Genomic DNA, 21,518 nt, shown 5'->3' with positions numbered 1-21,518 from the left:
TATGTTTTAATGGTTTCAGTCTAGGATAAAAATCATGCCAAACTCTGATACACTTTGTTTACCTGTGCTTAGGTCAGCAATAATCCGTCAACTGTATATATTTCCTTCTAATCAGCACATCGGCTGCTGTTTCTTGACATCAGGTCAATAAAGGTAACCATGACATTTGCTTTGGATGGGAGTCAGGTGTCTGAATGGGACGCAGAAAAAGGGCAAGGTTTAACTGAGCAGTGCTGTGTGGTTTCCAAACTCAGCCACCGAGAGAGTTAAACTAGTATTTGCAGCAATTCTTGCATGTGGTGTAATTAACCACCACCCAAGACAGTTAATTCTTGGTGGTCTAGGCTGCTCCTTTAATGGCAGCCTGATAAAAGGTTCCTTGTAAGTCCATATCATTTCTGACGATAAACGTGTGCTCATTTCAAAACAGGTGAAGACACTTTCCCCAACTGGTTCTGGGGCCCCAGGCTAAGTGTCTAAGTTCAAGCAGCTGGCAGTTCCATTTGTCTTTGCGGTCCCTCTGTCATCAACTTATATTGACCCCAGGGGAGGAGCATATATATTTGGGCAGGAAAGGTGCTACAGGAAATCCTTTACCACACTGTGGTCAGGGTACCAAGCCCTGTTCTTAGTGTGATATCGAATCTCTAAAGTTGTTAAGCGTTTTATTAATATTAAAACTAAAACCCAAGGTTTCACCATCATTTAGTGGTTGAGATTTAGAACGCACGTCTCACCACTATTATTATTCAGTCTTCTTTACTGAAGGGAAACAGCAGCAATGCAGGCCTTGGAAAAAACTAAGACTCCTATTAGGCTCACTTACCTTCATGGAGCAGCATCATAAACAAACAAAACCAATAAATGTCTGATTAGACCATAAATTCATAAGGGGACTACCAGCTTTACAAAAAGCCAGATTTGATCTCTGTGAGTAGCACATTCATCTGCAGTTAAACCTATTATTAGGAGGTCTTCCTACGAAAACCCCAAGGGAAAAACAAAGGCTCAATTAGATACCAAATTTTTGTCTTGATAACAGCAATTAATCTGAAACTGTCAATTTTGCTCTTTAAACTTGGTAAGAGATTCCTTTCTGCAAGAGACGGATGGAAAGGGTCGAGTAGAAAGTGGATAAATGCTCTAGTTGAATAAACATTATCCACAAACAACTGTATTTATGACATAATTGCCACCTAGGCTTGCCAGATGTTGCCAAGCTTTATAATGGAAGTCAAACACTATGAAATCTGCCTGAAGTTGAGCTCCTTGGCCAGATCGACTTTCCCCTAGACAAGAGTCCCCATTGTCTGAAGTACGTCTGAGGATTATCCACTGCCCGGCTCGCCCCATCCACCAGGCCACCTTCCCCTCTCCAGTTAGCTGATGGTCCCGGAAATCCACATGGTCCTAGACAATACAGATCGAACAAGCAGGGGCTGTTTACAGCTTCTGGGATATGTAACTTCAGCGACGAAAAGAACTGGAGAAGGTCACCTTACCCCAGCCTCTCAGTTCACAGGAGAGGAGTCAAGGCCCAGAGAGTGAAGTGACTAGCCCAAGGCACTACAGACTGCTAACCGGACTGGAACCAAGGTCTCTCTGCCTCGCCTCCTGGTCCACTGCACACTGTACCACACTATAATTTCACTGCTTTAAGTCACGGTTCTCTGAGAAACACAGGCTTCAATTACTTGAGGCCTGGAGTCCTTTGAGTCTTGCTGGAGCTCAACACTCTGTTCTGATGGGGAAGGGGTTGGGATCTTTCAGATGAGACACCAAATTTACAATTTGTAGATTCTACATAGTCACCCAATAGACCAAAGGCACTGCAAATTATACAGGATGGGGCCTTAAAAAAAATGTTCTGGATAAAGATTCCTGAGATAGAGAAAAAAAAAAAATTCCTGAGATCCCACTGTAGATGTAAGTGGGCTGGGATCACATCACAGAAAGTTAGAGGTCATGGACTTAGCCACTATAAAAAAAAAAATTCCTGAAATACATTTATCCAGCCCCCGTTCTGATGGTTCTTAAAAAAAGTGCTCTTTGATGATGACGGTGATGATACAGTGGCCACTGCCCATTCCTTTGATGAAGTGAGTCACTCTTTTAATGCCAGCGCCAAGGAAACGCACATTACTGATTAGCACCGAACGACTCCTTTTGAACATGGAGGACCATTTTAATGACATATGTACACTCATGAGCCTCATGCAGCGAGCCGTGACAGCTTCACTTTGCAGGAATAAGATGCTTGCAAAAATATTGACTTTTTCATGGCAAAGAAAATCTTATAAACAACAAGATCCTACTGTACAGCACAGGGAACTCAATATCCTGTGATAAACCATATTGGAAAAGAACATGAAAAAGAATGTGTGTATATATATATGTATATATGTACAACCAAATCACTCTGCTGGTTTGATTAGAAACTAATACGACATTGTAAATCAACTATCCTTCAACAAAAACAAATTTTAAAATAAATAAAAAATAAAATCTTATGGCATGGGATTTCCAAACTCTCAGCATAGGTTTCTATTTTCTAGGCTCTTCTGAGAGGCAAATATAAACATCCCAGTGCAATTCCCACACACTTGGACAGAGATAGGAAAGTGTCAGAAACTGCTAGGAAGACTGTTGGCACAACCAGACCTACGGAGTCGTGGTGTGAAAACTGCAGCCTGAGAAACTGCCAGAGATGGAAGGACTGCTGCTTCCTCCGGCGTATCAATGGTGGGCAGGAAACGGGAGCAGGAAAGAGTTACCCCAAGAGGACACCACGCCTTTGGGTTCAAGGAAGAAGCCCTTCCAGACACCAAGGAGGACTGAACTCCCTCCAGAGAAGGAAAAACAGCCGTCCAGGGCCGGGAGGGGAGAGGGCACAGGTTTCTAACAGGACTTGCTCTGCCACCAACAGGCTCCATCCCTGTCAGGTTTCTGCTTTCTCTGGAGGTCATCCAACCTCCACTGCCAACTTCTCGGGGCCAGAAGAATGGCTTCCATGGGCAAGTGACCTGTGTGGCAAGGTGGCTAAGCTTCCTACTCTGCTTTTTCTTCTGAAAACTGAGCAATAGCAGTATCCCATTGAATGCTCAGAGAGCAAAATAAATATGAAGGATGTCAAAGACGAGAGTTACGTAAATATTAGGGAAGACCATTTTATTAAAGAAAACTGGTGCTGGCCAAAGATACCAACAGAGAGTAAACAAAACTCAAAACCTGATTATCCACTCTGTCCCAAACCTCCGGTGCTCCCCATCTTTCGCTCTTGTGGGCAGACAAGGCAACGTAAAAGCTGGTGGTGACAAGGCAGCAATAATGTAAGAGCTGGTACTGACACTCTAGAATAATCAAGAAAAGGTTAAAATGCTTGGTTTGTGGTATTTAAGAAGGAAGAATAGTTTAACTGCTGAAAAGGTGTCCACCCCACAGGTCTAGGGCTGTATTTGAATTACCTGGAAACTCACTTATGCAATAGCCCTCATTTTCTGACGATGTTGAACAGTTCAACACATGTTTGCTACGTTTCATGTTTTATGCCCGAACAGTATAACGTGTCTGCAAGAAGAGCAGTCACTGATCTCTCTGTGCCTCGGTTTTCTCACCTGTAAAATGGGGGACAACAATAATACCGATTTCAAAGCATTGGTGAGTTAATATATAATGGGTTAAAATGTGTAAAACTCTTAGTGTACAGTTAGCATCACATAAGTGTCAGCTCTTATGATTAATGATTAATCAATCATTAATTCAGGCTGTGTAAGACTCTAGGAATTTTTTAAGAGTTGGGACGACAGAGGATGAGATGGCTGGATGGTATCACTGACTCAATGGACATGAGTTTGAGCACGCTCTGGGAATTGGTGATGGACAGGGAAGCCTGGCGTGCTGCAGTCCACGGGGTTGACTGAGTGACTGAACTGAACTGAAGACCCTAGGATCTAATCACAACAATGATCTGATTCCTGCCCTCATGGAGCTTACCGTCTAATAAGGGACCACAGGAGTAAGAAAAAAATATTGCACAAACAGAATGGCAAATTGCAGTAAGTGCTATAAAAGGGACATCCCAGGAACCACGAGAGTGTATCAGGAGAAGCCGATCTGGTCTGGTGTTGCAGGGGGCATGGATCACAGTGTCAAATGTTTTTCACAAGGCGTAACAACTGAATGAAGATCGGCAGGAACTGGGAGGTGGGTGGAAAGAAGGGAAAAATCTCTGCACAGGCAGAGGAAACAGCCTGTGCAAAGGCCTGGAGACTAAAAATAATTTGCTGGATTTGAGGACCTATCAGGCCAGTGCTGCTGGAGAGAGAGAGCAGAGGGGTTACTGGGACAAGGAGGGGCTGGGGAAGCAGAGAGAAGGCCAAGGGTGTAGGGACTTCCCTGGCAGTCCAGTGGTTAGGACTCCAAGCTTCCACTGAAGGGGACACGGGTTTGATCCCTGGGCAGGGAAGTAAGATCCCACAGGCCTCACGATGTGGCAAAAAAAAAAAAAAACAGGCTGAGTGTGTACTTGTACGGAGTGGGTCACAAAATCCACGTTTTCTTTGTTTCCTGTGCAGCTCACAGAATGAGCAGGAGGGCATGCTGTTCCTACGGGTGCAAGGCAGACCTGGAGGGGGAAAACCACTCCTCCAAGGCGAAGCGTTAGATAAACCAGACTGTCTGTTCACAGCCCAGGAGAGTCTTCCTGGTGCTGCCATTTAGACTCACGTCGGACTCGTGTTGCTCAGTTGGTTTACAGCTGAATAGGAGCATCACACACCGAAACCTCATGGGAGAGTTTCATAAATGAGACTGTTTTTGTGATGAAATATGGCCCACAGAGCAACCTCAAGGCAAGTTCTCCTGCTTTTGAGACCCGTCATGTGGGGCACTTCTCCAGCCAGACCCCAGGCACCGGATCACAAAGGCCCCCTCGGGAGGCCAAGGAGTGACAGGCGCCCCCTCCCTCTTCTCTCCGGTGGCGGGGAAGGTGGGGCTCCCTCTGCAATAACTGCAGTCACTTCCGGGCTATTTTCTCTACAGGAGGCAGAAATCCAGGGCGGGGAGGTGGGGGCACTACCCTTCCAGGTCGTGGCTGAGTCCTGGATCATGGGCTCACATTACTCAGGAGGGTTGGCAAGGCCAGGCAGTATTTATCAATCTCTTCCAGGCACTCCCTGGTTCACTCTTCTTCCTGTTGGCTGACTCCTCTATGTCCAACTTACTGGTTCGCTTATTTCAACCCCCACCCCCACGCTGGACTCTTCTCTCCTACAGGTAACACGGAAAGAAGGGTCCTGTTTTCCATGAGGCGCTGGAGCCTCAGGGTCTGTGAGACTCCTGCCTTCAAGGATTTTACCATCTTGCAGAGAAACAGTGGAGTACAGGGGGAAAGATGGCCGATTCCAAGACTGAGCCTCCTGGAAGCTGACCTGGCAGCATGCCCGGGCCCTGCCCAGGGCAGTTGCCTAAGATTCTGAGCCCACATGTCCCTGCTCAGGCCTGCCGCTCACTCTTTGGCCCATCCTGTGTTCGTGCAACTCCAAAGCCCATTCATCCTTAAAACTCCAAGTGAAGGGACTTCCCTGACGGTCTAGCGGTTAGGACTCTGCTTACACTGCAGGGGGAATGGGTTTGATCCCTGGTTAGGGAACTGAGATCCCACATGCTGTGCGGTGCAGTCAAAAATGAAAAATACATGGAACTCTAAGTTAAAAACCCCCAAGGTGTCTCCATGAGACTGTCACAAGCTCAACAGATGTTATTTGGGTAAATGAAGCTGAAAGATGAGCAGGGCACAGGGATGTATGTCCTGGTTCGAGCTCTGAACAAATCATTCAGTTTCTTTGTGCGTCAGCTTCCGATTCTCTGAAGAAGACTGGGCTGGGCGTGCCCTTTAGCTCAGAAGTAGGACAATCCACGGTTCAGCAGGCCCTCATCTCTCCTCATGGTTTACTGTGGACTCTTTTGGTCCTCAGTCAATCAAAACATGACCCAAACCCAAGTGAAAATGAGAGTGTTTAGAAGTCCTGATGCCTTTGAACACAGTCATGAAAGTCCTGGTCTTTCAACACCCCAGTCTCTCCACTTATCTTGAACTATTGCAACATTGAAAATTATAATAGTAATAATCTGATTCACTTTAAGGTTCAGGGTGGGGAAAAGAAACACCACAGAAATGGACTTATATTATGTGGGAGGAGGTAGGTGACTCTCAAGTGCACGTCCTTGCCATAGACTCTTGAACCAACCATCTCCTAATCTGAAAGGGAGATCTCTATTCTTCTCCAAACCACAAATCCGATAAGTGATTGAACTTCACCCCAGTACCGAAAGCCCCAGAGACTTCCAAGTACTGAACCGTCAGATAAAGATGATACAGGATTGGTGTCAGAAGCAACTGTGGTTTGGTTTCCGAGTTCCAGTACCCAAACTACAGATAAACATGTTCTTAACCTCTCTGTGTAAAGAAAACCATTTTCTTCTTTGCAAAACCAGACCCTGGCAAGTGGAAAGAAAATGAACCCTAACGGAAGGACTGGGTGAGGTCACTGGATTGTTTAGAGGAGGTGGTGACTTCGACGTCAGATTCCCTAAACTTGGCCTTATACTGTTCTTGTGGTACTTGAGTTTATCTGGAGATTTTATAAATACATCCACAATAGGTAAAAACTATTTAATTCTGTTTGTAAATATACACACACACACTCACACGTATATATACACACCACCTGTGTATTTGAGAACAGAAACATCACAAAAATCAAAGAACTGCTGCCTCTGTCCCCTGAGTCACGGGGGCTTCTGAGGTTCCTTGACAGATTTTTAAACGTTCTCTTCTTATGTTACTGTTAAAAATTGACAACAGTTATACTCAATACCTCATTTTTTCTCAGGATTTGCAAACACACATGAGCAGTCAGTGCCAGTCCTCCTGGGGACTTCCTGGTGGTCCAGTGGTTAAGAATCCGCGCTGCCAAGGGAGGAGTTCAAGCCCTGGTCAGAGAACTAAGAGGCCATGTACCATGCGGCATGGCCAAAAGCTAAACAAAACAAAACAAAAAAGTGGAAAAAATGCCAGTCCTCCTGAAGATTAGATGAGAAATAAACTGGAAGATGAACTGGTATAGGGACCCCACCCCTAAGTGACGTGATGCTACTTAGAGTATGGGGAGGGTACAGTGGTCAGGGATGCCCCAGGCTTCTGCTGGACCCTACAGGACCACCAAGCCCTGGCTGGTGAAACCACAGCCCTGTGGCAACTTCCAGGCCCCTGTCTCCCTTGCTCTGCTCTTTCTTTTCTTTCTTTCCACAGGATTTTATCACCTTCACACAGTCTATGTATTTTGTATCGATCGTGCTGCTGTTTCTCGTCTGTCTTCGCCAAGTAGATGGAAGTTTCACAAGGGCAGGAGCCTTTGTGTTGTTCATTAATGTGTCCTAAGCCCCTCAGACAGTGTTGGCATATACTGCAAAGCTGGTGGATGAACCGGTCGGATCCACTACGTTCAGGAGCTGGGGGGCTTGGAGGCTCACGGCAGAGGAGCCGTCACCTTCCCCCACCCAGCTAAGAGGGAAGGTGGAACAGTAGAGCTGGAGGACTTGTCCCTTTGACCTAAATGGTACCTAATCGGAAGACATTTAAAAAGAGGCCCACGAAGAGGTTTTCTAGTTCCATGGCCCTGTTTCACAGATGAGGAAACACAAGGGAAATGACTCACTTGCCGAAATCTCCCAACACCCAGCCCCTCATCTCCCAAGTCCCGCTCACCAAAAAAAAAAAAAAGCCATTTTTACATGTCATGTAGGTCAAAAGTGTGTATGAAGGGATTTCCCTGGCGGCTCCAGTTGAGTTAGGACTCTGCACGTCCACTGCAGGGGGCACGGGTTCAGTCCCTAGTTGAGGAACTAGGATCCGACAGCCAAAAACAAACAAAAAAAACACCCATGCATGAAAACAGAAGACTATGCCTATAAATGACATTTCGAAAGAGCTAAAATGACCAACTACACTAGTCTACCTGCTTAATGAGCACACACCAATCGGGACTTCCCTAGGATTAAGTTCGGTCGGGAAACCCAGCTCTCAGCCCGGAGCTCACCCAAGAGTTAGGTTAGATGCCGAGCCCCGTTCAGAGGCTGTCTTCAGGGACTTCCCTGGTGGTCCAGTGGTTAGGACTCTGTGCTTCCACTGAAGGGGACCCAGGTTCAAACCCTGGTCAGGGAACTAAGGTCTGTCAAGCCACACAGGGCAGCCAAAAAAAAAAAGAGGCCGACTTTACAGAGTGACCTCCCACTTCTAGTGACTTTTGTCAACACTATTCCGACAGAGTTTAGATTTGGTCTGGCCCAGGCCATGTGCGTCTCAGAAGTGAGTTTCCTCTCATTCCTTTATCAGCTCTTAGGATTCTCTGGGTAACAACTGAGGGGCAGTGGCTAAGACAGGGACTGGCCATCTCCTGTGGGGCCTTCTGCGGTGCGGCCTCTCAAAGGTGCACCTGCTGCAAAAAAACTTTCAGGCTATGATAATCACCCAGATGCCCAGAATACTCCAGATACCTTTGAATTCAGTGGACTGCAATTCTAAACATCTTATAATTCAATAGTGAGATGTATTTGAATAGAAGGCCAGTTATCGGTTAAAGCTGATTTTTTAAAAAGCAAATTCAGGCTGATCCTGCGCCGGAGGAGACGCACGCTGCTGACCTCGTCTTCTTTGTGCAGCCCTCACCACTGTCTGGAGAACTTTCTTTCCCCTGGGCACAATGGCAACTCTTAAGGACAAACTGATTGCACCAGTTGCCGAAGAAGAGGGAACAACCCCAAACAATAAGATCACTGTAGTGGGTGTTGGACAAGTTGGTATGGCATGTGCCATCAGCATTCTGGGAAAGTCCCTGACTGATGAGCTTGCTCTTGTGGATGTTTTGGAAGATAAACTCAAGGGAGAAATGATGGACCTGCAGCATGGGAGCTTATTCCTTCAGACACCAAAAATTGTGGCAGACAAAGATTACTCTGTCACTGCCAATTCCAAGATCGTGGTGGTAACTGCAGGAGTTCGCCAGCAAGAGGGGGAGAGTCGCCTGAATTTGGTGCAAAGGAACGTTAACGTCTTCAAGTTCATCATTCCTCAGATTGTCAAGTACAGTCCTGACTGCATCATCATTGTGGTTTCCAACCCAGTGGATATTCTCACATACGTTACCTGGAAACTAAGTGGATTACCCAAGCACCGTGTGATTGGGAGTGGATGTAATCTGGATTCTGCTAGATTTCGCTATCTTATGGCTGAAAAACTTGGCATTCATCCCAGCAGCTGCCATGGATGGATTTTGGGAGAACATGGCGACTCAAGCGTGGCTGTTTGGAGCGGAGTGAATGTGGCAGGCGTTTCTCTCCAGGAACTGAATCCAGAAATGGGAACAGACAATGATAGTGAAAATTGGAAGGAAGTGCATAAGATGGTGGTTGAGAGTGCCTATGAAGTCATCAAGCTAAAAGGATATACCAACTGGGCTATTGGATTAAGTGTGGCTGATCTTATTGAATCCATGTTGAAAAATCTATCCAGGATTCACCCAGTGTCAACAATGGTGAAGGGCATGTATGGCATTGAGAATGAAGTCTTCCTGAGCCTTCCATGTGTGCTGAATGCTCGGGGGTTAACCAGCGTTATCAACCAGAAGCTGAAGGATGAAGAGGTTGTAGTGCAAGCAAAACACATAAAAAAAAAATACGGGTTTCCCAGGTGGCTTAGTGGTAAAGAATTCCGCCTGCCATGCAGGAGCCTGCAGTCTGCAACAAGAGAAACCATCACAATGAAAAGCCCACACACTGCAACTAGAGAGTAGCCCCACTAGCCACAAGTAGAGAAAAGACCCAGCACAGCCCCAAATAAATAAATACATAAATTAGATATATATATATACACATATATATACATATATAAAGAAAACATATGATGCTAGGTTCTCTATTTCTACCTTTTTTTTTTTTTTTTGGCTGCACTACATGTGGGATCTTAAGTCACGAAACCAGGGATCGAACCTGCATTCCCTGAATTGGAAGTGCAGAGTCTTAACTGGATGGCCAGGTAAGTCCATCTATTTCTAGTTCTGCCACTAACTAGCAGGATGTATCAGTCCTAATTTCCATATAACACGCTGAAAGCCGGCGGCTCTGGCCTGGTCCGGGGCTCTGTGACATCACAGGGCACAGGTAGACAGGCTGGCTGAGTCCAGGATTAAGGAGCAGGGCTTCCCCAAGGGCCTCAACCTGGCTGCACATTAGAGTCACCTGGAGTTTGTTTAAAAAAAAAATTTTTTTTTAAAGAGAGCATGACAACTTCCTCTCCTAGAAATTCTGACTTCATTCATCTGAAGTAGGGCCTTGGCATAAGGTTATTTTAAAAGGTCCCCGGCTGACTCAGTCAGCTGGGGTGGGGAAGCACTGACTCAAGTTAACACATTCCCACTGCAGCTGAAACAGGTGTTTCTCTCACTCCTAGAGGCTCCTCAGGAATCACGGGTCATTTGCTTTAAGAGGAAGGAGATCCGAGTTAGTTTTGGTCAACAAACTCCCCTGACCCAACTGGAGATCAACGACAACATCAGGTTCAAGGCTTCTGACGGCACTGTTTGTTCAGAAAATGTATGAGAAAAAAAAAAAAAAATCCGGTTTCCATGACAAACTCTCCTGTAGCCGGGACAATGATTCCCCCCACTCTGAAATACAGAGGGGAAGATAATCTCTTCAAGGAAGGGGTGGTTTTGAATTATAATTATAAATTAGTCTACTAACTAGGGAAATCATGTTTCATACATAAGAGGACTACCCTGGATCAAGGTTCATTTTTTTAATAGTGAAACATCATGCTGAGTGAAAAATGAAACTGACTTGGAATAATCACAGGCCATTTATCTCCTGGGGTTTGGCAGTGGGAAAATTAATCTCATGACTGATATGAGGGGCCGATCAAGAGAGCACCACACACTGGCGGTCATGTCCACCCAAGCAAGTATCTTGGAACCCCTCTCATTGTGTGGAAAGAAATACTGTTGATAAGATCTCATTAAAGAATGCAAATTACATCTAAAGCAACATTTTCCTTACTCCCTGCCCCAAATCCACAGCCCATTCACCAGATGATAGAAAAGCTCCTTGTCTTATTGGTCTTCAAGAGCCTCCAAGAGAAATCTAATCAATATCCGCTGAGTGCCTGCTACAGAGGGTATGGCCGACTCACCGTGCTAAACGCCACAGCGGATGCAAAGATGAGCAAGACACGGTTCCTGCCCTCAAGGACAAACTGGCAGGAGAAGTATGCCACCCCTACGCAGGGGACCTTCCTGCCCGCTCCTCTCTCCATCACCGCCCTCTCCTGAGACCCACCCGAGCTACCCAAGCTCCCTCCACAGTGGCCCAAGAGCCAAGACCACTCCCTCTCATGTCATCACACACCCACTTCCTGGTGCCAGAACCTGGTGGGAAGTGCGGCCCTCTGCAAAGACAAACCCCACCCCAGACCCGGCCTGACCATTAGAGAGTTCTGTCTTTTCAGGACCCCTTGCCCAACGCTCTGACTGCAGTAGGGAGGAGCAACTCTGGTTAAAGGCTTCTAAGATGGGAACTTTCGGTTTTGCTATTTCAGAAACATTTTGGGGCAAGACCTTACAGAAAAACATGCACCTGCTTGGATATTATTAGACCTCAAGCGAAGAATTGAGCTTAAATGGCAGATTTGGCCTAAGAGCCTCTTCACCCGCACTGTCCCCATGATCGATGAATGCAGTCAATGTTCCTGATGGAGATGCTTAGAAGGCAGCACTTCCACCCAAAAGCTGCATCTTTCTCAGATTGAAATGAAGGGTGAGAGACTGCGACTCTCTCGGGAGGATGGAGACCATTGGAGCATCTCCCCAAGTCTACAGCAAAGCCTCTTTCCACTCCTTCTCTGGATCCCATTTCTCACTGCAACATGGCTCAGTCAGTCCTCAGGTTTGTTCTAACAAATGTACCAGAACGTAAGCACTGCAGGGGCTGCTCTTCAAAGGGAAGCAGGAGGATCAGATTCTAGGTTTGGTTCCCTCACTGGCCCATGACCATGGACAGGTCACCGGCTCTGTCTGGCCTCAGCTTCCTTGTCTATCTGCCATGGGAACACAGCAAAGCAGTGACTGTTCCCCTTGGGAGGGCAGTGGTGATGCCTGGGTGAGGGTAGTACCTGCCCCAAAATACCACCCTTGAAGGTTCTAACCTGCTCCCACCACTGTCACTGATGGTCATGCATCCCATTCCTTAGGTGGGGGCAGGATGGGGAAAATATTAAGACTTAGTGGGACTTCCCTTGGTGGTCCAGTGGCTAAGGGTCCACACTCCCAATGTAGGGAGCCCAGGTTCAATCCCTGGTCAGGGAACTAGATCCCACATGCTGCAACTAAGACATGGCATAGCCAAATAACTGAATAAATAAATAGGTACTTTTAAAAAAGATTTATTGGCCTAAACCAGCATGATCTTTTCTAGGAGCCTAACATACTCTTTTTGTTGTTTTAGTCACTAAGTGGTGTCTAAGTGGGGTTTTGGGGACCCCATGGACTGTAGCCCACCAGGTTCCTCTGTCCATGGGATTCTCCAGGCAAGAATACTGGAGTGGCTTGCCATTTCCTTCTCCAGGAATCTTCCCCACCCAGGGATCGAACCCATGTCTTCTGCATTGCAGGTGGATTCTTTCACCACTGAGCCACCTGGGAAGCCAAACATACTCTGATGGGAAGCTATGCGTTTATCCACACACGCGCCCACTGCTCACAATACATCTGGAACTTTTCGGAAATTTTCTTCAAAGAATACACTTTTGAATCCTCTAACAGGTAGAAAGTCTCTCATTAGTTTTTAGAAACAACCAAAAATCCAAGTGCCCTTTATAAATCATGCAATCAAGCTAAGTAATAACAGTTTTGATCAAAACTTTGGTGTGGGCCATGTCAAAGCTATATTCAAGCAGAGACTGGAAAAAAATGGGACATGTTTTAAGTTGTGTAAGGATAAACAGCTTAAGAATCAAAAAAATAAACACTTGCTTTTTCAGGGCTCCATTTTTCATTTTAAAGTTGAATTATTAAATGACATTTTTTTTTTTAAAGTTGAACAAAAGACTGATTTGTTTGACATGAACATTGACCCTGAAGGGGTGATGATTTTGAAAGACACAACATTCTCTTGGATGAAAAACTTCAGGTACTTTTGTGGAAAAAAACAAAACAAATATTTCACTCTGTTGTCAAGTGGTACATTAATTTTCCTAGGAAAAACAGCTGTATGGACAAGTTAATGTTTTAAGAACTGTAACCTCCAAAAGAGACAAACAATGCATCAATTTTTGATTTATAAACAGTTTTGAGTCAAAATTTTAAATGGCCTCATAGTCAGCTATCAAAAGAATCGTGGGAATTCCCTGGCAGTCCAGTGAAGGACTCAGTGCCTCCACTGCCGCGGCCAGGGTTCAGTCCCTGGTCAGGGAACTAAGATCCTGCAAGCCTTATGGCACAGCCAAGGGGAAAAAAAAAAAGAATCTTTTCTGTAGAGGGTGGGCTACCCATAAAATCAAACTCAAAGAATAATGCCGAGGTATTTCTGAAGCCACATCTGCTAGAAAGCTGATCTGAAACCACTGCAGACCAAAGGACCTATGTTAATTAACATTTCTCGATAGGTTTGTAGGCACACAGGCACACAGCATGAAGGAACTGCTGTGGTTATTCAGGTCTTCAAAATATAAGCAAAATAAAACCTACACATTCCATTTTCAGACTTTAAATCCACCCTGCTAAAAGAAAACACTATAAAGCTTACTTTAAATGACTATCGTGAATCCAATTTAAGGTTGGTTTGTGCTTTTTAAAACATCTACTATTGCTTGGGGGCTGGAGGAGGGAGCTCTTAAAGAATACATATGACCAGCAAATTCCAGTCCTAGGAATTCATCCCAAGGTAATAATTAAGCAGTTAAGATGGGCCCTGGAGTTTAGCAATAAGGATTATCACAATTGTTCATAGTAATGAAAATTAAAAGCAGCCTGAATATCTAAATGGTTGAGTGGTCAAATTACGGTATACCCATTCAGAGAAGTATTACAGTGAGCTGCATACAGGGGAGCAGCCAGTGAGAATAATGTTGTAGAATTAAATTTACTGACCCAGTAAGATCTACGGTATATTCCAGTTTGGGGAAGAAAAGCATAATTTATGCAAAGTGAGCACATAAAAATGTCCAAAAGGACATATATCAAGATATTAATAGACTAGTCATCAGAGAAATGCAAACCAAAACCATAAGGAGTTATGACTTCACACCAACTAGAACTGTAATTTAAAAAAAAAAAAGGCAGATATTAAGCGTTGGTGAGAAACTGAAGCCCTCCTAAACTGAAGCCCTCCTAAACTGCAGGTGGGAATGTAAAACAGCACAGTTGCTTTGGCAAATGGTTTGCCAGTTCCTCAAAAGGTTAGACAGAAAGTTACAACGTGACCTAGAAATCCCACTCTCCAGTATATACCCAAGGAAAATAAAAAATACACGGCCATTCAAAAATTTATACCTAAACATTCACAGCAGCATTATTCATAATAGCCAAAAAGGGGAAACAACCCAAGTGTCCATCAAATGAAGAATGGATGTACAAAATGGGGTCTATCCACATAGTGAAATATTGTTGTTTAGTCACCAAGTCCTGTCTGACTCTTTTCTACCCCATGGACTGTGGCCTGGCTGCAGTGGGTTGCCGTTTCCTTCTCCAGGGGATCTTCCCCATCAAGGGATCAAACACATCTGCTGCATTGCAGGTGGATTCCTTACTGAGCCACTAGGGAAGTCCTAACAGAATATCATTCATCAATAAAAAGGAAAAAAGCAAAAAAATCACTGATACAGGCCATAAGATGGATGAACCCTGAAAATCTTACGCTAAGTGAAAGAAGCCAGACATGAAAGACCATGTGTAGTATGATTCTATTAATATGAAATGTCCAGAATAGGCAAATCTATAGAGACAAATGGAGATCAGTGGTTACTGGGGGCTGGGAGGTTTGGGGGATATGGGGAGTGACAGTTAACAGGTATGGAGTTTCTTTTGAGAATGATGAAAATAACATAAAACTGACTGTGGTGATGGATGCACAATTCTGTGGATACACTAAAAATCTGAATTGTATAGTTTAAACGAGTGAATTTTATGACATGTGAATTACAGCTCAAAGGGACAACAGAGATGGTTGGATGGCATCACTGACTCGATGGACCAGAGTCTGAGCAAGCTCCAGGAGTTGGTGATGGACAGGGAAGCCTGGCGTGCTGCGGTCCATGGGGTCGCAAAGAGTCAGACACTACTGAGCTGAACTGAAAGCTGTTAAAATGTTAACAGAAGTAATGTTTGGGTAATAGAATTATAGGTTTATTGTGTCTATTTTTTAAATTTAGACTATATTTTCTAACTCTTCTTTTTACCATAAATATGATTATTTGGGAGGTTTTCTCAAATCTTCCCATGTTATTATACAGAAAGCACCAAACACAGAAGATTTGAAGAAAAGGAACTCTACCTTTCTTACAATAGTGGAACAACTGGAAACAACCCATGTGACCCCAGTACGGTGATCATGAGGCAAAGCATGGCTTGTTACCACATTAGCCCTGGTCAGTTTTGACCCCAGTCCCCTATCCTGAGGCTGACACAGAAGACTCAAATGCTTTTTGCGTAGATGATGGTTTACTAAGGTGCTACTGAAAGTGACAGACGCAGTGTGCACTCAGAATATTTCCTAACAGGTCACAGGAGACGTTCTGTGGGGAAAAAAAACTGAACGAAAGTACAAAACACACTTTTATACTGTTTGACTTGCTGGGTGTCTGTACGTGAGCAAAGATCATAAGATAATCAGAAGTGATGCAGAGCCTGTGTAAAAGTGAAAAATTTTTAAAGTCATGTATGCAAGGACCTTGGGACTTTGTTTTTGTTTGGTGTTTGGGGGGAGGGTGGGTCTCAAGTTCTAATTTTCCCAGTCCACATGTGTTCTGGTGCACTCTCTCATTTAAACATCCCTAAGCACTCGTTACTCTGAGGCAGCAAACCCTGAAACCAAACATGGAATATAGGTAAAGATAAAATAACGGGGGGAAAAAACAATCCCCAGCCCCTGAGAAATATAGCCAACCAGCATGTTTATTATTCACAGACTATGATTCACTGTCCTTGTTTTTTAAGCCAGCATTACACTCTAATCATATTGCTAGGTTACAGGCCCCGAGTTACGCGTGCATAATAAAAACGGAATCCATCAAAATGATACATTAGGCTTTTCTCCCCTATATCATCTCTTTAGGGAAAACATTTGATCATGATAAAACACACCCAGTATTAAACCTAAATATTACTGTGGATTCCCCAAACCAAAGAGGTTTCCAATGAAAATGAAATAGTTATCCTATGAGTATTCAACCTGGAAAACAGAGTTGCCATCAAAGGCAGGCAAAAAACTATATCCCCAAAGCCCATGCAGGTGCTGCTATTCGGCTCAGACATGAGGAAACCTTTTTGCGGCTCACTGACTTTTATATTCAGGAATATGGTTTACCATCAAACTTTCTCAAGAATCACTCTCATGCACATTTTCTCTTGTGATTTTAGAAGATGTATCACTGTGGAGAGCCACGTGGGCATGCAAGTTAAAGAAACAAAACAGACGAATGCGCACTACAGTCTAATTTCACGATCAGCAGTCTTGAACGTGAGCTTCAGGAAACACTCTCCTCCATGGTAGAAATACTTGAGACCTCCTATGAGGATAATTCACGCAGGTAATAAGTATCAGAATAAATGAGAAGCAAGGGCATTTCTAGATAAGACTTAACGTCTCAGTGTGTTTTTGTGGACACTTCTCCGGGACCTTGTTTAGTCCCCTCTAAAACCAAAACATCAGCTGAATAAAAGAGATCGCGTATCCTAAAGGACCCTGAAGAAAGTGCCCTGCCTCGCATTCCACAGATCTCTTTGGCACTTGAGAGAAGTGACACCCAAACATGGCACAATGAGGACCAGAGGGCAGCAAAGACGTGACAGCAATGATGCAACACAAACCAACATCAGGCACAAGAGCAGGGCCAGGAAGGAGGAGGAAACTCACCGATTGAATAGGGCAACCTTCTGGATTAACAAGACAGGCTTGGGTGCTTAGAAACACCGAGGTAACTGCATTTTAGGTCCGGTAGCCTAGAGTCTCGGCTTGCGGATGTCTGGCTAAGACACACACTGAAGGAGAATAACAACAGCCTCCACTGCACTAGTTAGTTCGTCAATCAAAAAGAAACAGCATCAAAAAAAGATCCCCTGCCCAGGCATTGTATAACATTTAAAAATGATGACTTAAGAGTAAAAAACACCTTCTGGGGGATGGGATGGTAAGGAGAATTTACATTATTATCTAATATGATGTGCCAGGTCTCTTCACATGTGTGACTGTGTCAGCTGTCCCCATTTCACAGATCAGGAAACAGAGTCTCGAAGACTCTGCAGACACAGCTACCAAGGGACCGGAAAGCACTCAGGTTTGTCTGATTTTACAGCCACTGCATTCTGCATGCAACATCACTGCAGCCTAGTTTAACTGCAAACTCTGCATTTAGAACTTCAAAATAATAATTCCCGGGTTCTCTGCTGGTGCAGTGGATAAGAGTCTACCTGCCGATGCAGGGAACACGGGTCGATCCTGGTCTGGGGAGATCCCACGTGCCACGGGGCAACGAAGCCCGTGTGCCGCAACTACTGAGCCAGTGCTCCACAATAAGAAGCCACTGCAATGAGAAGCTCAAGCACAGCAACGAAGACCCAGCACAGCCAAAGTGAATTAAAAGAAAAAAAGATTTTAAAAAATAACAATTCCCACTATGTTTGGGGATCGAAATTTTTACTGGTAGGCAATTCTGGGAGTGAAATTCTGACCTTTTCCCTAAAGAGCTGTTACAACTCAAATATAACCTTTTGATAAGGGTCTGAACTCTTTTACGAACTCTGGGAATTTTGGATTCTAAATACAACTTGGAAATATTTACATGAACTGAAACTATAGTCCCAGTTAAAGGCTACAGTTATTTTTGGTTCTTTAGCCAAAGTTATTCAATAACTAAAACACTAGAATCCAGTGACAGAACAGTAAACGAAAAGACGTGGCAAAGAAAACCATATACACAATGATGATATGAAATCATTGGTCTCCGTGTCATTCATTTTGGTCATTCTCTTTACACTCTTTTTTGTGAATGTATGCCAGGCACCAGTAAACCAATCCAAGATGAAATGTTCAAGTTCAAAATCTGACTCCTGTTGAGAAAGTGGATTTTTTTCCCCCTCAACTGGAAGGAAAACTTAACTTACATGACTTTTGTGGAGTGTGTAGAAGTTTTCCTTTTTAAAAAAAAAAAGAACTTGAATTTGAAAAAAAGTGGCCTCCTACTTCTTCAGTTGTTTCCAAATTCTTGTTACCCCAAGAGCACAGACTAGTATTTACCTAAAATGCATAACCTCCGAAGAGTTCACGCTGTGGCACTCAGGGACACACATGTCCATTCTTCATCTGAACACCTAGTACCTGATACACCATATTAAAGAGTACACAGTGGAGGTCATTAAATAGAACCTGCTCCAGTGTGCCATGCCCACATCCTGAACAATACATCAAAAAACAAAAACAAAAACAAAAACCCACCTAAATTAGGTTCTTCCAACCAGAAGGGTAAAAAAAAAAAAGCCGAGTCTGTTCACAAAATGTCCTCCCAGCCAAGGTGTCCGAGTCCACAGCCTGAGAGAAGGCCTGAAATCGTTAAATAAATGTAAACCAGGCTCTTCTCTACAGAGAAAAAAAAGAAGATGAAAAGACGTTTCGGATAGCCCCGCGGTGTTCTCCCACGAGGCGACAGTCTTTCGTTTAAAGTTTAGGAGCGGCTTCACCGCTGTCCCATATGGGGTCTTGAAAAACGAGTCCCATTCCCACCGCTTAAACTGCTTAAGGAAGTCTTGCTGCCCCCAAAGGAAGCCCGCTGCCTCCAATACCAAGAAACCTGCAAGGCAGGTAAGCAGAATCAAACTCTTGGGGAAAGAATGCTTAGCCACTTTCAGTGGCATTTGTTTTCCAAAGTTTTCGCATTCTGGAAAGTTCAAGCTAGGATTATAAACGCAAGATATTCCCTTCCCCTTGGTCACAGGGCCCTTCTTGCCCTCTCTCCGCGGCCACCGCCAGGTCAAGCCGGCTCCCACCTGTGGGAAGGGTCCGACAGGTGGGACGGCTTCCCAAGGGCCCGGAGCCTTCTGGACACCCTGAGGTGCCGCCAGGGAGACACAAAGTTGCGTCGGAGAGCACGCGGCCCGGGAGACACTGCTCGTGACAGCAGCGCCGGCCCGCGAGGCCCCTGGGCGGCGGACGCGTCGGCGGGGCCGGCCGTGGCTGCCACTCCGGCCGGTCAGGAGGCCGCCACTCCCCGCCCAGCGTCGCCTCCGCCCCGGCGGGCGCACGGAGCCTGGGGCCGCCGCCGCCGCAAGCCGCCGCGTTCCCGGCTCGGACCCCAGCCCGTCCCACGCTGTCTCCCACCCCAAGCTTCCCGGTCACTCACCCCGGGGCCGGGCAGCAGCAATGCCAACAGCAGCAGCAGCAATCGGACAAGCATGGCGAAGACTCGGCCTGGCTCCTAGCCGGCCGGCCGGCTCCAGGGGGGCGGTGCGGGCTGGCGGGCAGAGGACGGGGCGGGGGAGCCGCGACTACAGAGCGGCGGCGGCTGGGATCAGGGGACGCAGCGCTGACTAGGCGGTGGCGGCACCCCCATTCCCGGCCCTTTAAGTGCCGGGCGCCGGCGCTTCTTCCGGTCGGGGCAGGGCCGGAGGCGGGGCCGACCTAGAGGCGGGCCTGGGATTGGGCGGGGCCCTGGATCGGGGCGGGGATTGGGCTGGTCTGGGCGGAGTTGTCGCGGGAGGGGCGGGGTTATAGGCGGTACCAAAGGCCTCTCCCTGGCCTTGGGTCCCCTGGCCGCGGCCGCGGGAGAAGAGGACCAGGCCTCTGCGTCGGGCATTTAGGGGCGCTGAGTGATCGAGGCAAAGAACTTGTCTGAGGCAAGTGGAGGCCGGTATCCCGGCCACGTGGGCGCATTCCCTGCCCCAGGCGGTCCCACTGACCCCCGCCTAGGGACCCTCTGCGTCAGGCTGGATAAGGAAAGGCCAGGAGACAGGCGGTGCCTTGAGTCCAGAGCCCCGCCGTGGTGGGATCGTCGGTGACCTCCTGAGCGAAGGCAGGCAGCTGTCAGGGGATTCCTGCAAACCCGGCGTTTCTGCTCAGCGGGTGTCTATCGCTGAGTTCGCATCCCTGGTGTCCTCCAGCTGCGCCTCAGTTAACCCAAAGGTCCCTTTCTTCCCTTTCTTTGCCCACAGGAATTCCCCCTCAAATCATATCCAACAGCCACCAATTCCCCTTGGTATAACCATGGCCAAGTTATTGGCCAAAAATTACAAACAAGGAAACCATTTTTGGCTGCTGGTGTCATGTGTGTTTATGTGGCATTTGTAGATGTGACCTTGTGAATCTTGACGTGTGTCAAGCTTGGAGAGAGTGGGTTTGTTGAGGACTCATACAAGGTCCATTTGAAGGCTGTGGGCTATTAACCTCATTTAAAGAGCCTGGAAGCTGTTTGGTCACTGGGTCCCATGCTGCTCTCCACTTACATAGGTGAAAACTGGGAGAGAGGACATTGTAACAAGAGAGAGGTTGGAAGCACAATATTTCTATATTCTAGGAGAAGAAGAAAACAAGGATAGCAACCTCTCTAATTTTTCTCGACTTGTTCATACAACAGTCCAAGATTTTTCAGGGTTATGGGGAAACAAGTACGCAATACTAGGGAAAACAAAGAAGTAGTCGGGACTGCGTTCAATATCTTGTAATAACCTATAAGGGAAAAGAATCTGAAGTATACACACACACACACACATATGAATCATCTTGCTGTACACCTAAAACTAACACAACACTGTAAATCAACTGTACTTCAATTGTTGTTGTTCAGTCACCCAGTCATGTCCAACTCTTTGTGACCCATGGACTGCAGCATGCCAGGCTTCCCTGTCCTTCACTATCTCTCGGAGTTTACTTCAATTAAAAAAAAAAAGAAGTAGTGGAGGACTGACCAGATGTCTGGTCTGGATATATGTGAGCCAATCTTATCTCACTATAGCAGACAGAAATACTCACAGTGGGACTTCCCTGGTGGTCCATGGGCTAAGACTCCATGCTCCCGATGCAGGGGGCTTGGGTTCAATCCCTGGTCAGGGAACCAGATCCCACGTTCTGCAACTAAGAATTTGCATGTAGCAACTAAAGATCCCACATGCTACAACAAAGATCGAAGATCAAAGATCTGCAACCAAGACCTGGCGCAGCCAAATAAATAAATATTGGGGGGAAAAAAGGAAATGCTCATAGGA

At 45.8% G+C, this 21,518-nt stretch overlaps 2 protein-coding genes and 1 non-coding gene across 4 annotated transcripts in view; 2 read left to right on the top strand and 1 right to left on the bottom strand.

The window, feature by feature from the left end:
- The window catches only part of ERN1 (endoplasmic reticulum to nucleus signaling 1), an 82,034-nt gene extending 62,140 nt beyond the window's left edge, over positions 1–19,894 (bottom strand). The window contains exon 1 of one of the 2 annotated variants that reach the window (XM_043464638.1): positions 19,661–19,894. In XM_043464638.1, the coding sequence (XP_043320573.1) occupies positions 19,661–19,714 (54 nt within the window). In that variant the 5' untranslated portion in view covers positions 19,715–19,894. Of the gene's footprint in view, positions 1–62; positions 1,566–19,660 lie in introns of those variants that run through there. The other variant, XM_043464648.1, reaches the window with a different exon arrangement.
- On the top strand, positions 8,152–8,224 carry TRNAG-UCC. Its single transcript has one exon. It is a non-coding gene; the product is annotated as a tRNA-Gly (tRNA).
- LOC122422620 (L-lactate dehydrogenase B chain-like) lies at positions 8,668–19,435 on the top strand. The gene is made up of 2 exons (XM_043439123.1): positions 8,668–9,709; positions 19,291–19,435. Exons 1-2 carry the CDS (start codon positions 8,763–8,765, stop codon positions 19,433–19,435), a joined length of 1,092 nt encoding a protein of 363 aa, XP_043295058.1. The 5' UTR covers positions 8,668–8,762.
- Positions 19,895–21,518: the final 1,624 nt, after the last annotated feature.

The sequence above is a fragment of the Cervus canadensis genome, chromosome 1 (genome assembly GCF_019320065.1).
Source record: "Cervus canadensis isolate Bull #8, Minnesota chromosome 1, ASM1932006v1, whole genome shotgun sequence".
Classification (NCBI taxonomy): Eukaryota; Metazoa; Chordata; class Mammalia; order Artiodactyla; family Cervidae; genus Cervus; species Cervus canadensis.
The sequence above is the reverse complement of the archived record's forward strand: the minus strand, read 5'-3'. Positions and strand labels throughout refer to the sequence as shown.

Excerpts from the sequence above, each read along its gene's own strand:
- LOC122422620 (XM_043439123.1), top strand. The coding sequence starts at position 8,763 with ATGGCAACTCTTAAGGACAAACTGATTGCACCAGTTGCCGAAGAAGAG. Across the intron at positions 9,710-19,290 it reads AAGGATGAAGAGGTTGTAGT|GTCAAGCCGGCTCCCACCTG; the intron begins GCAAGCAAAACA and ends GGCCACCGCCAG.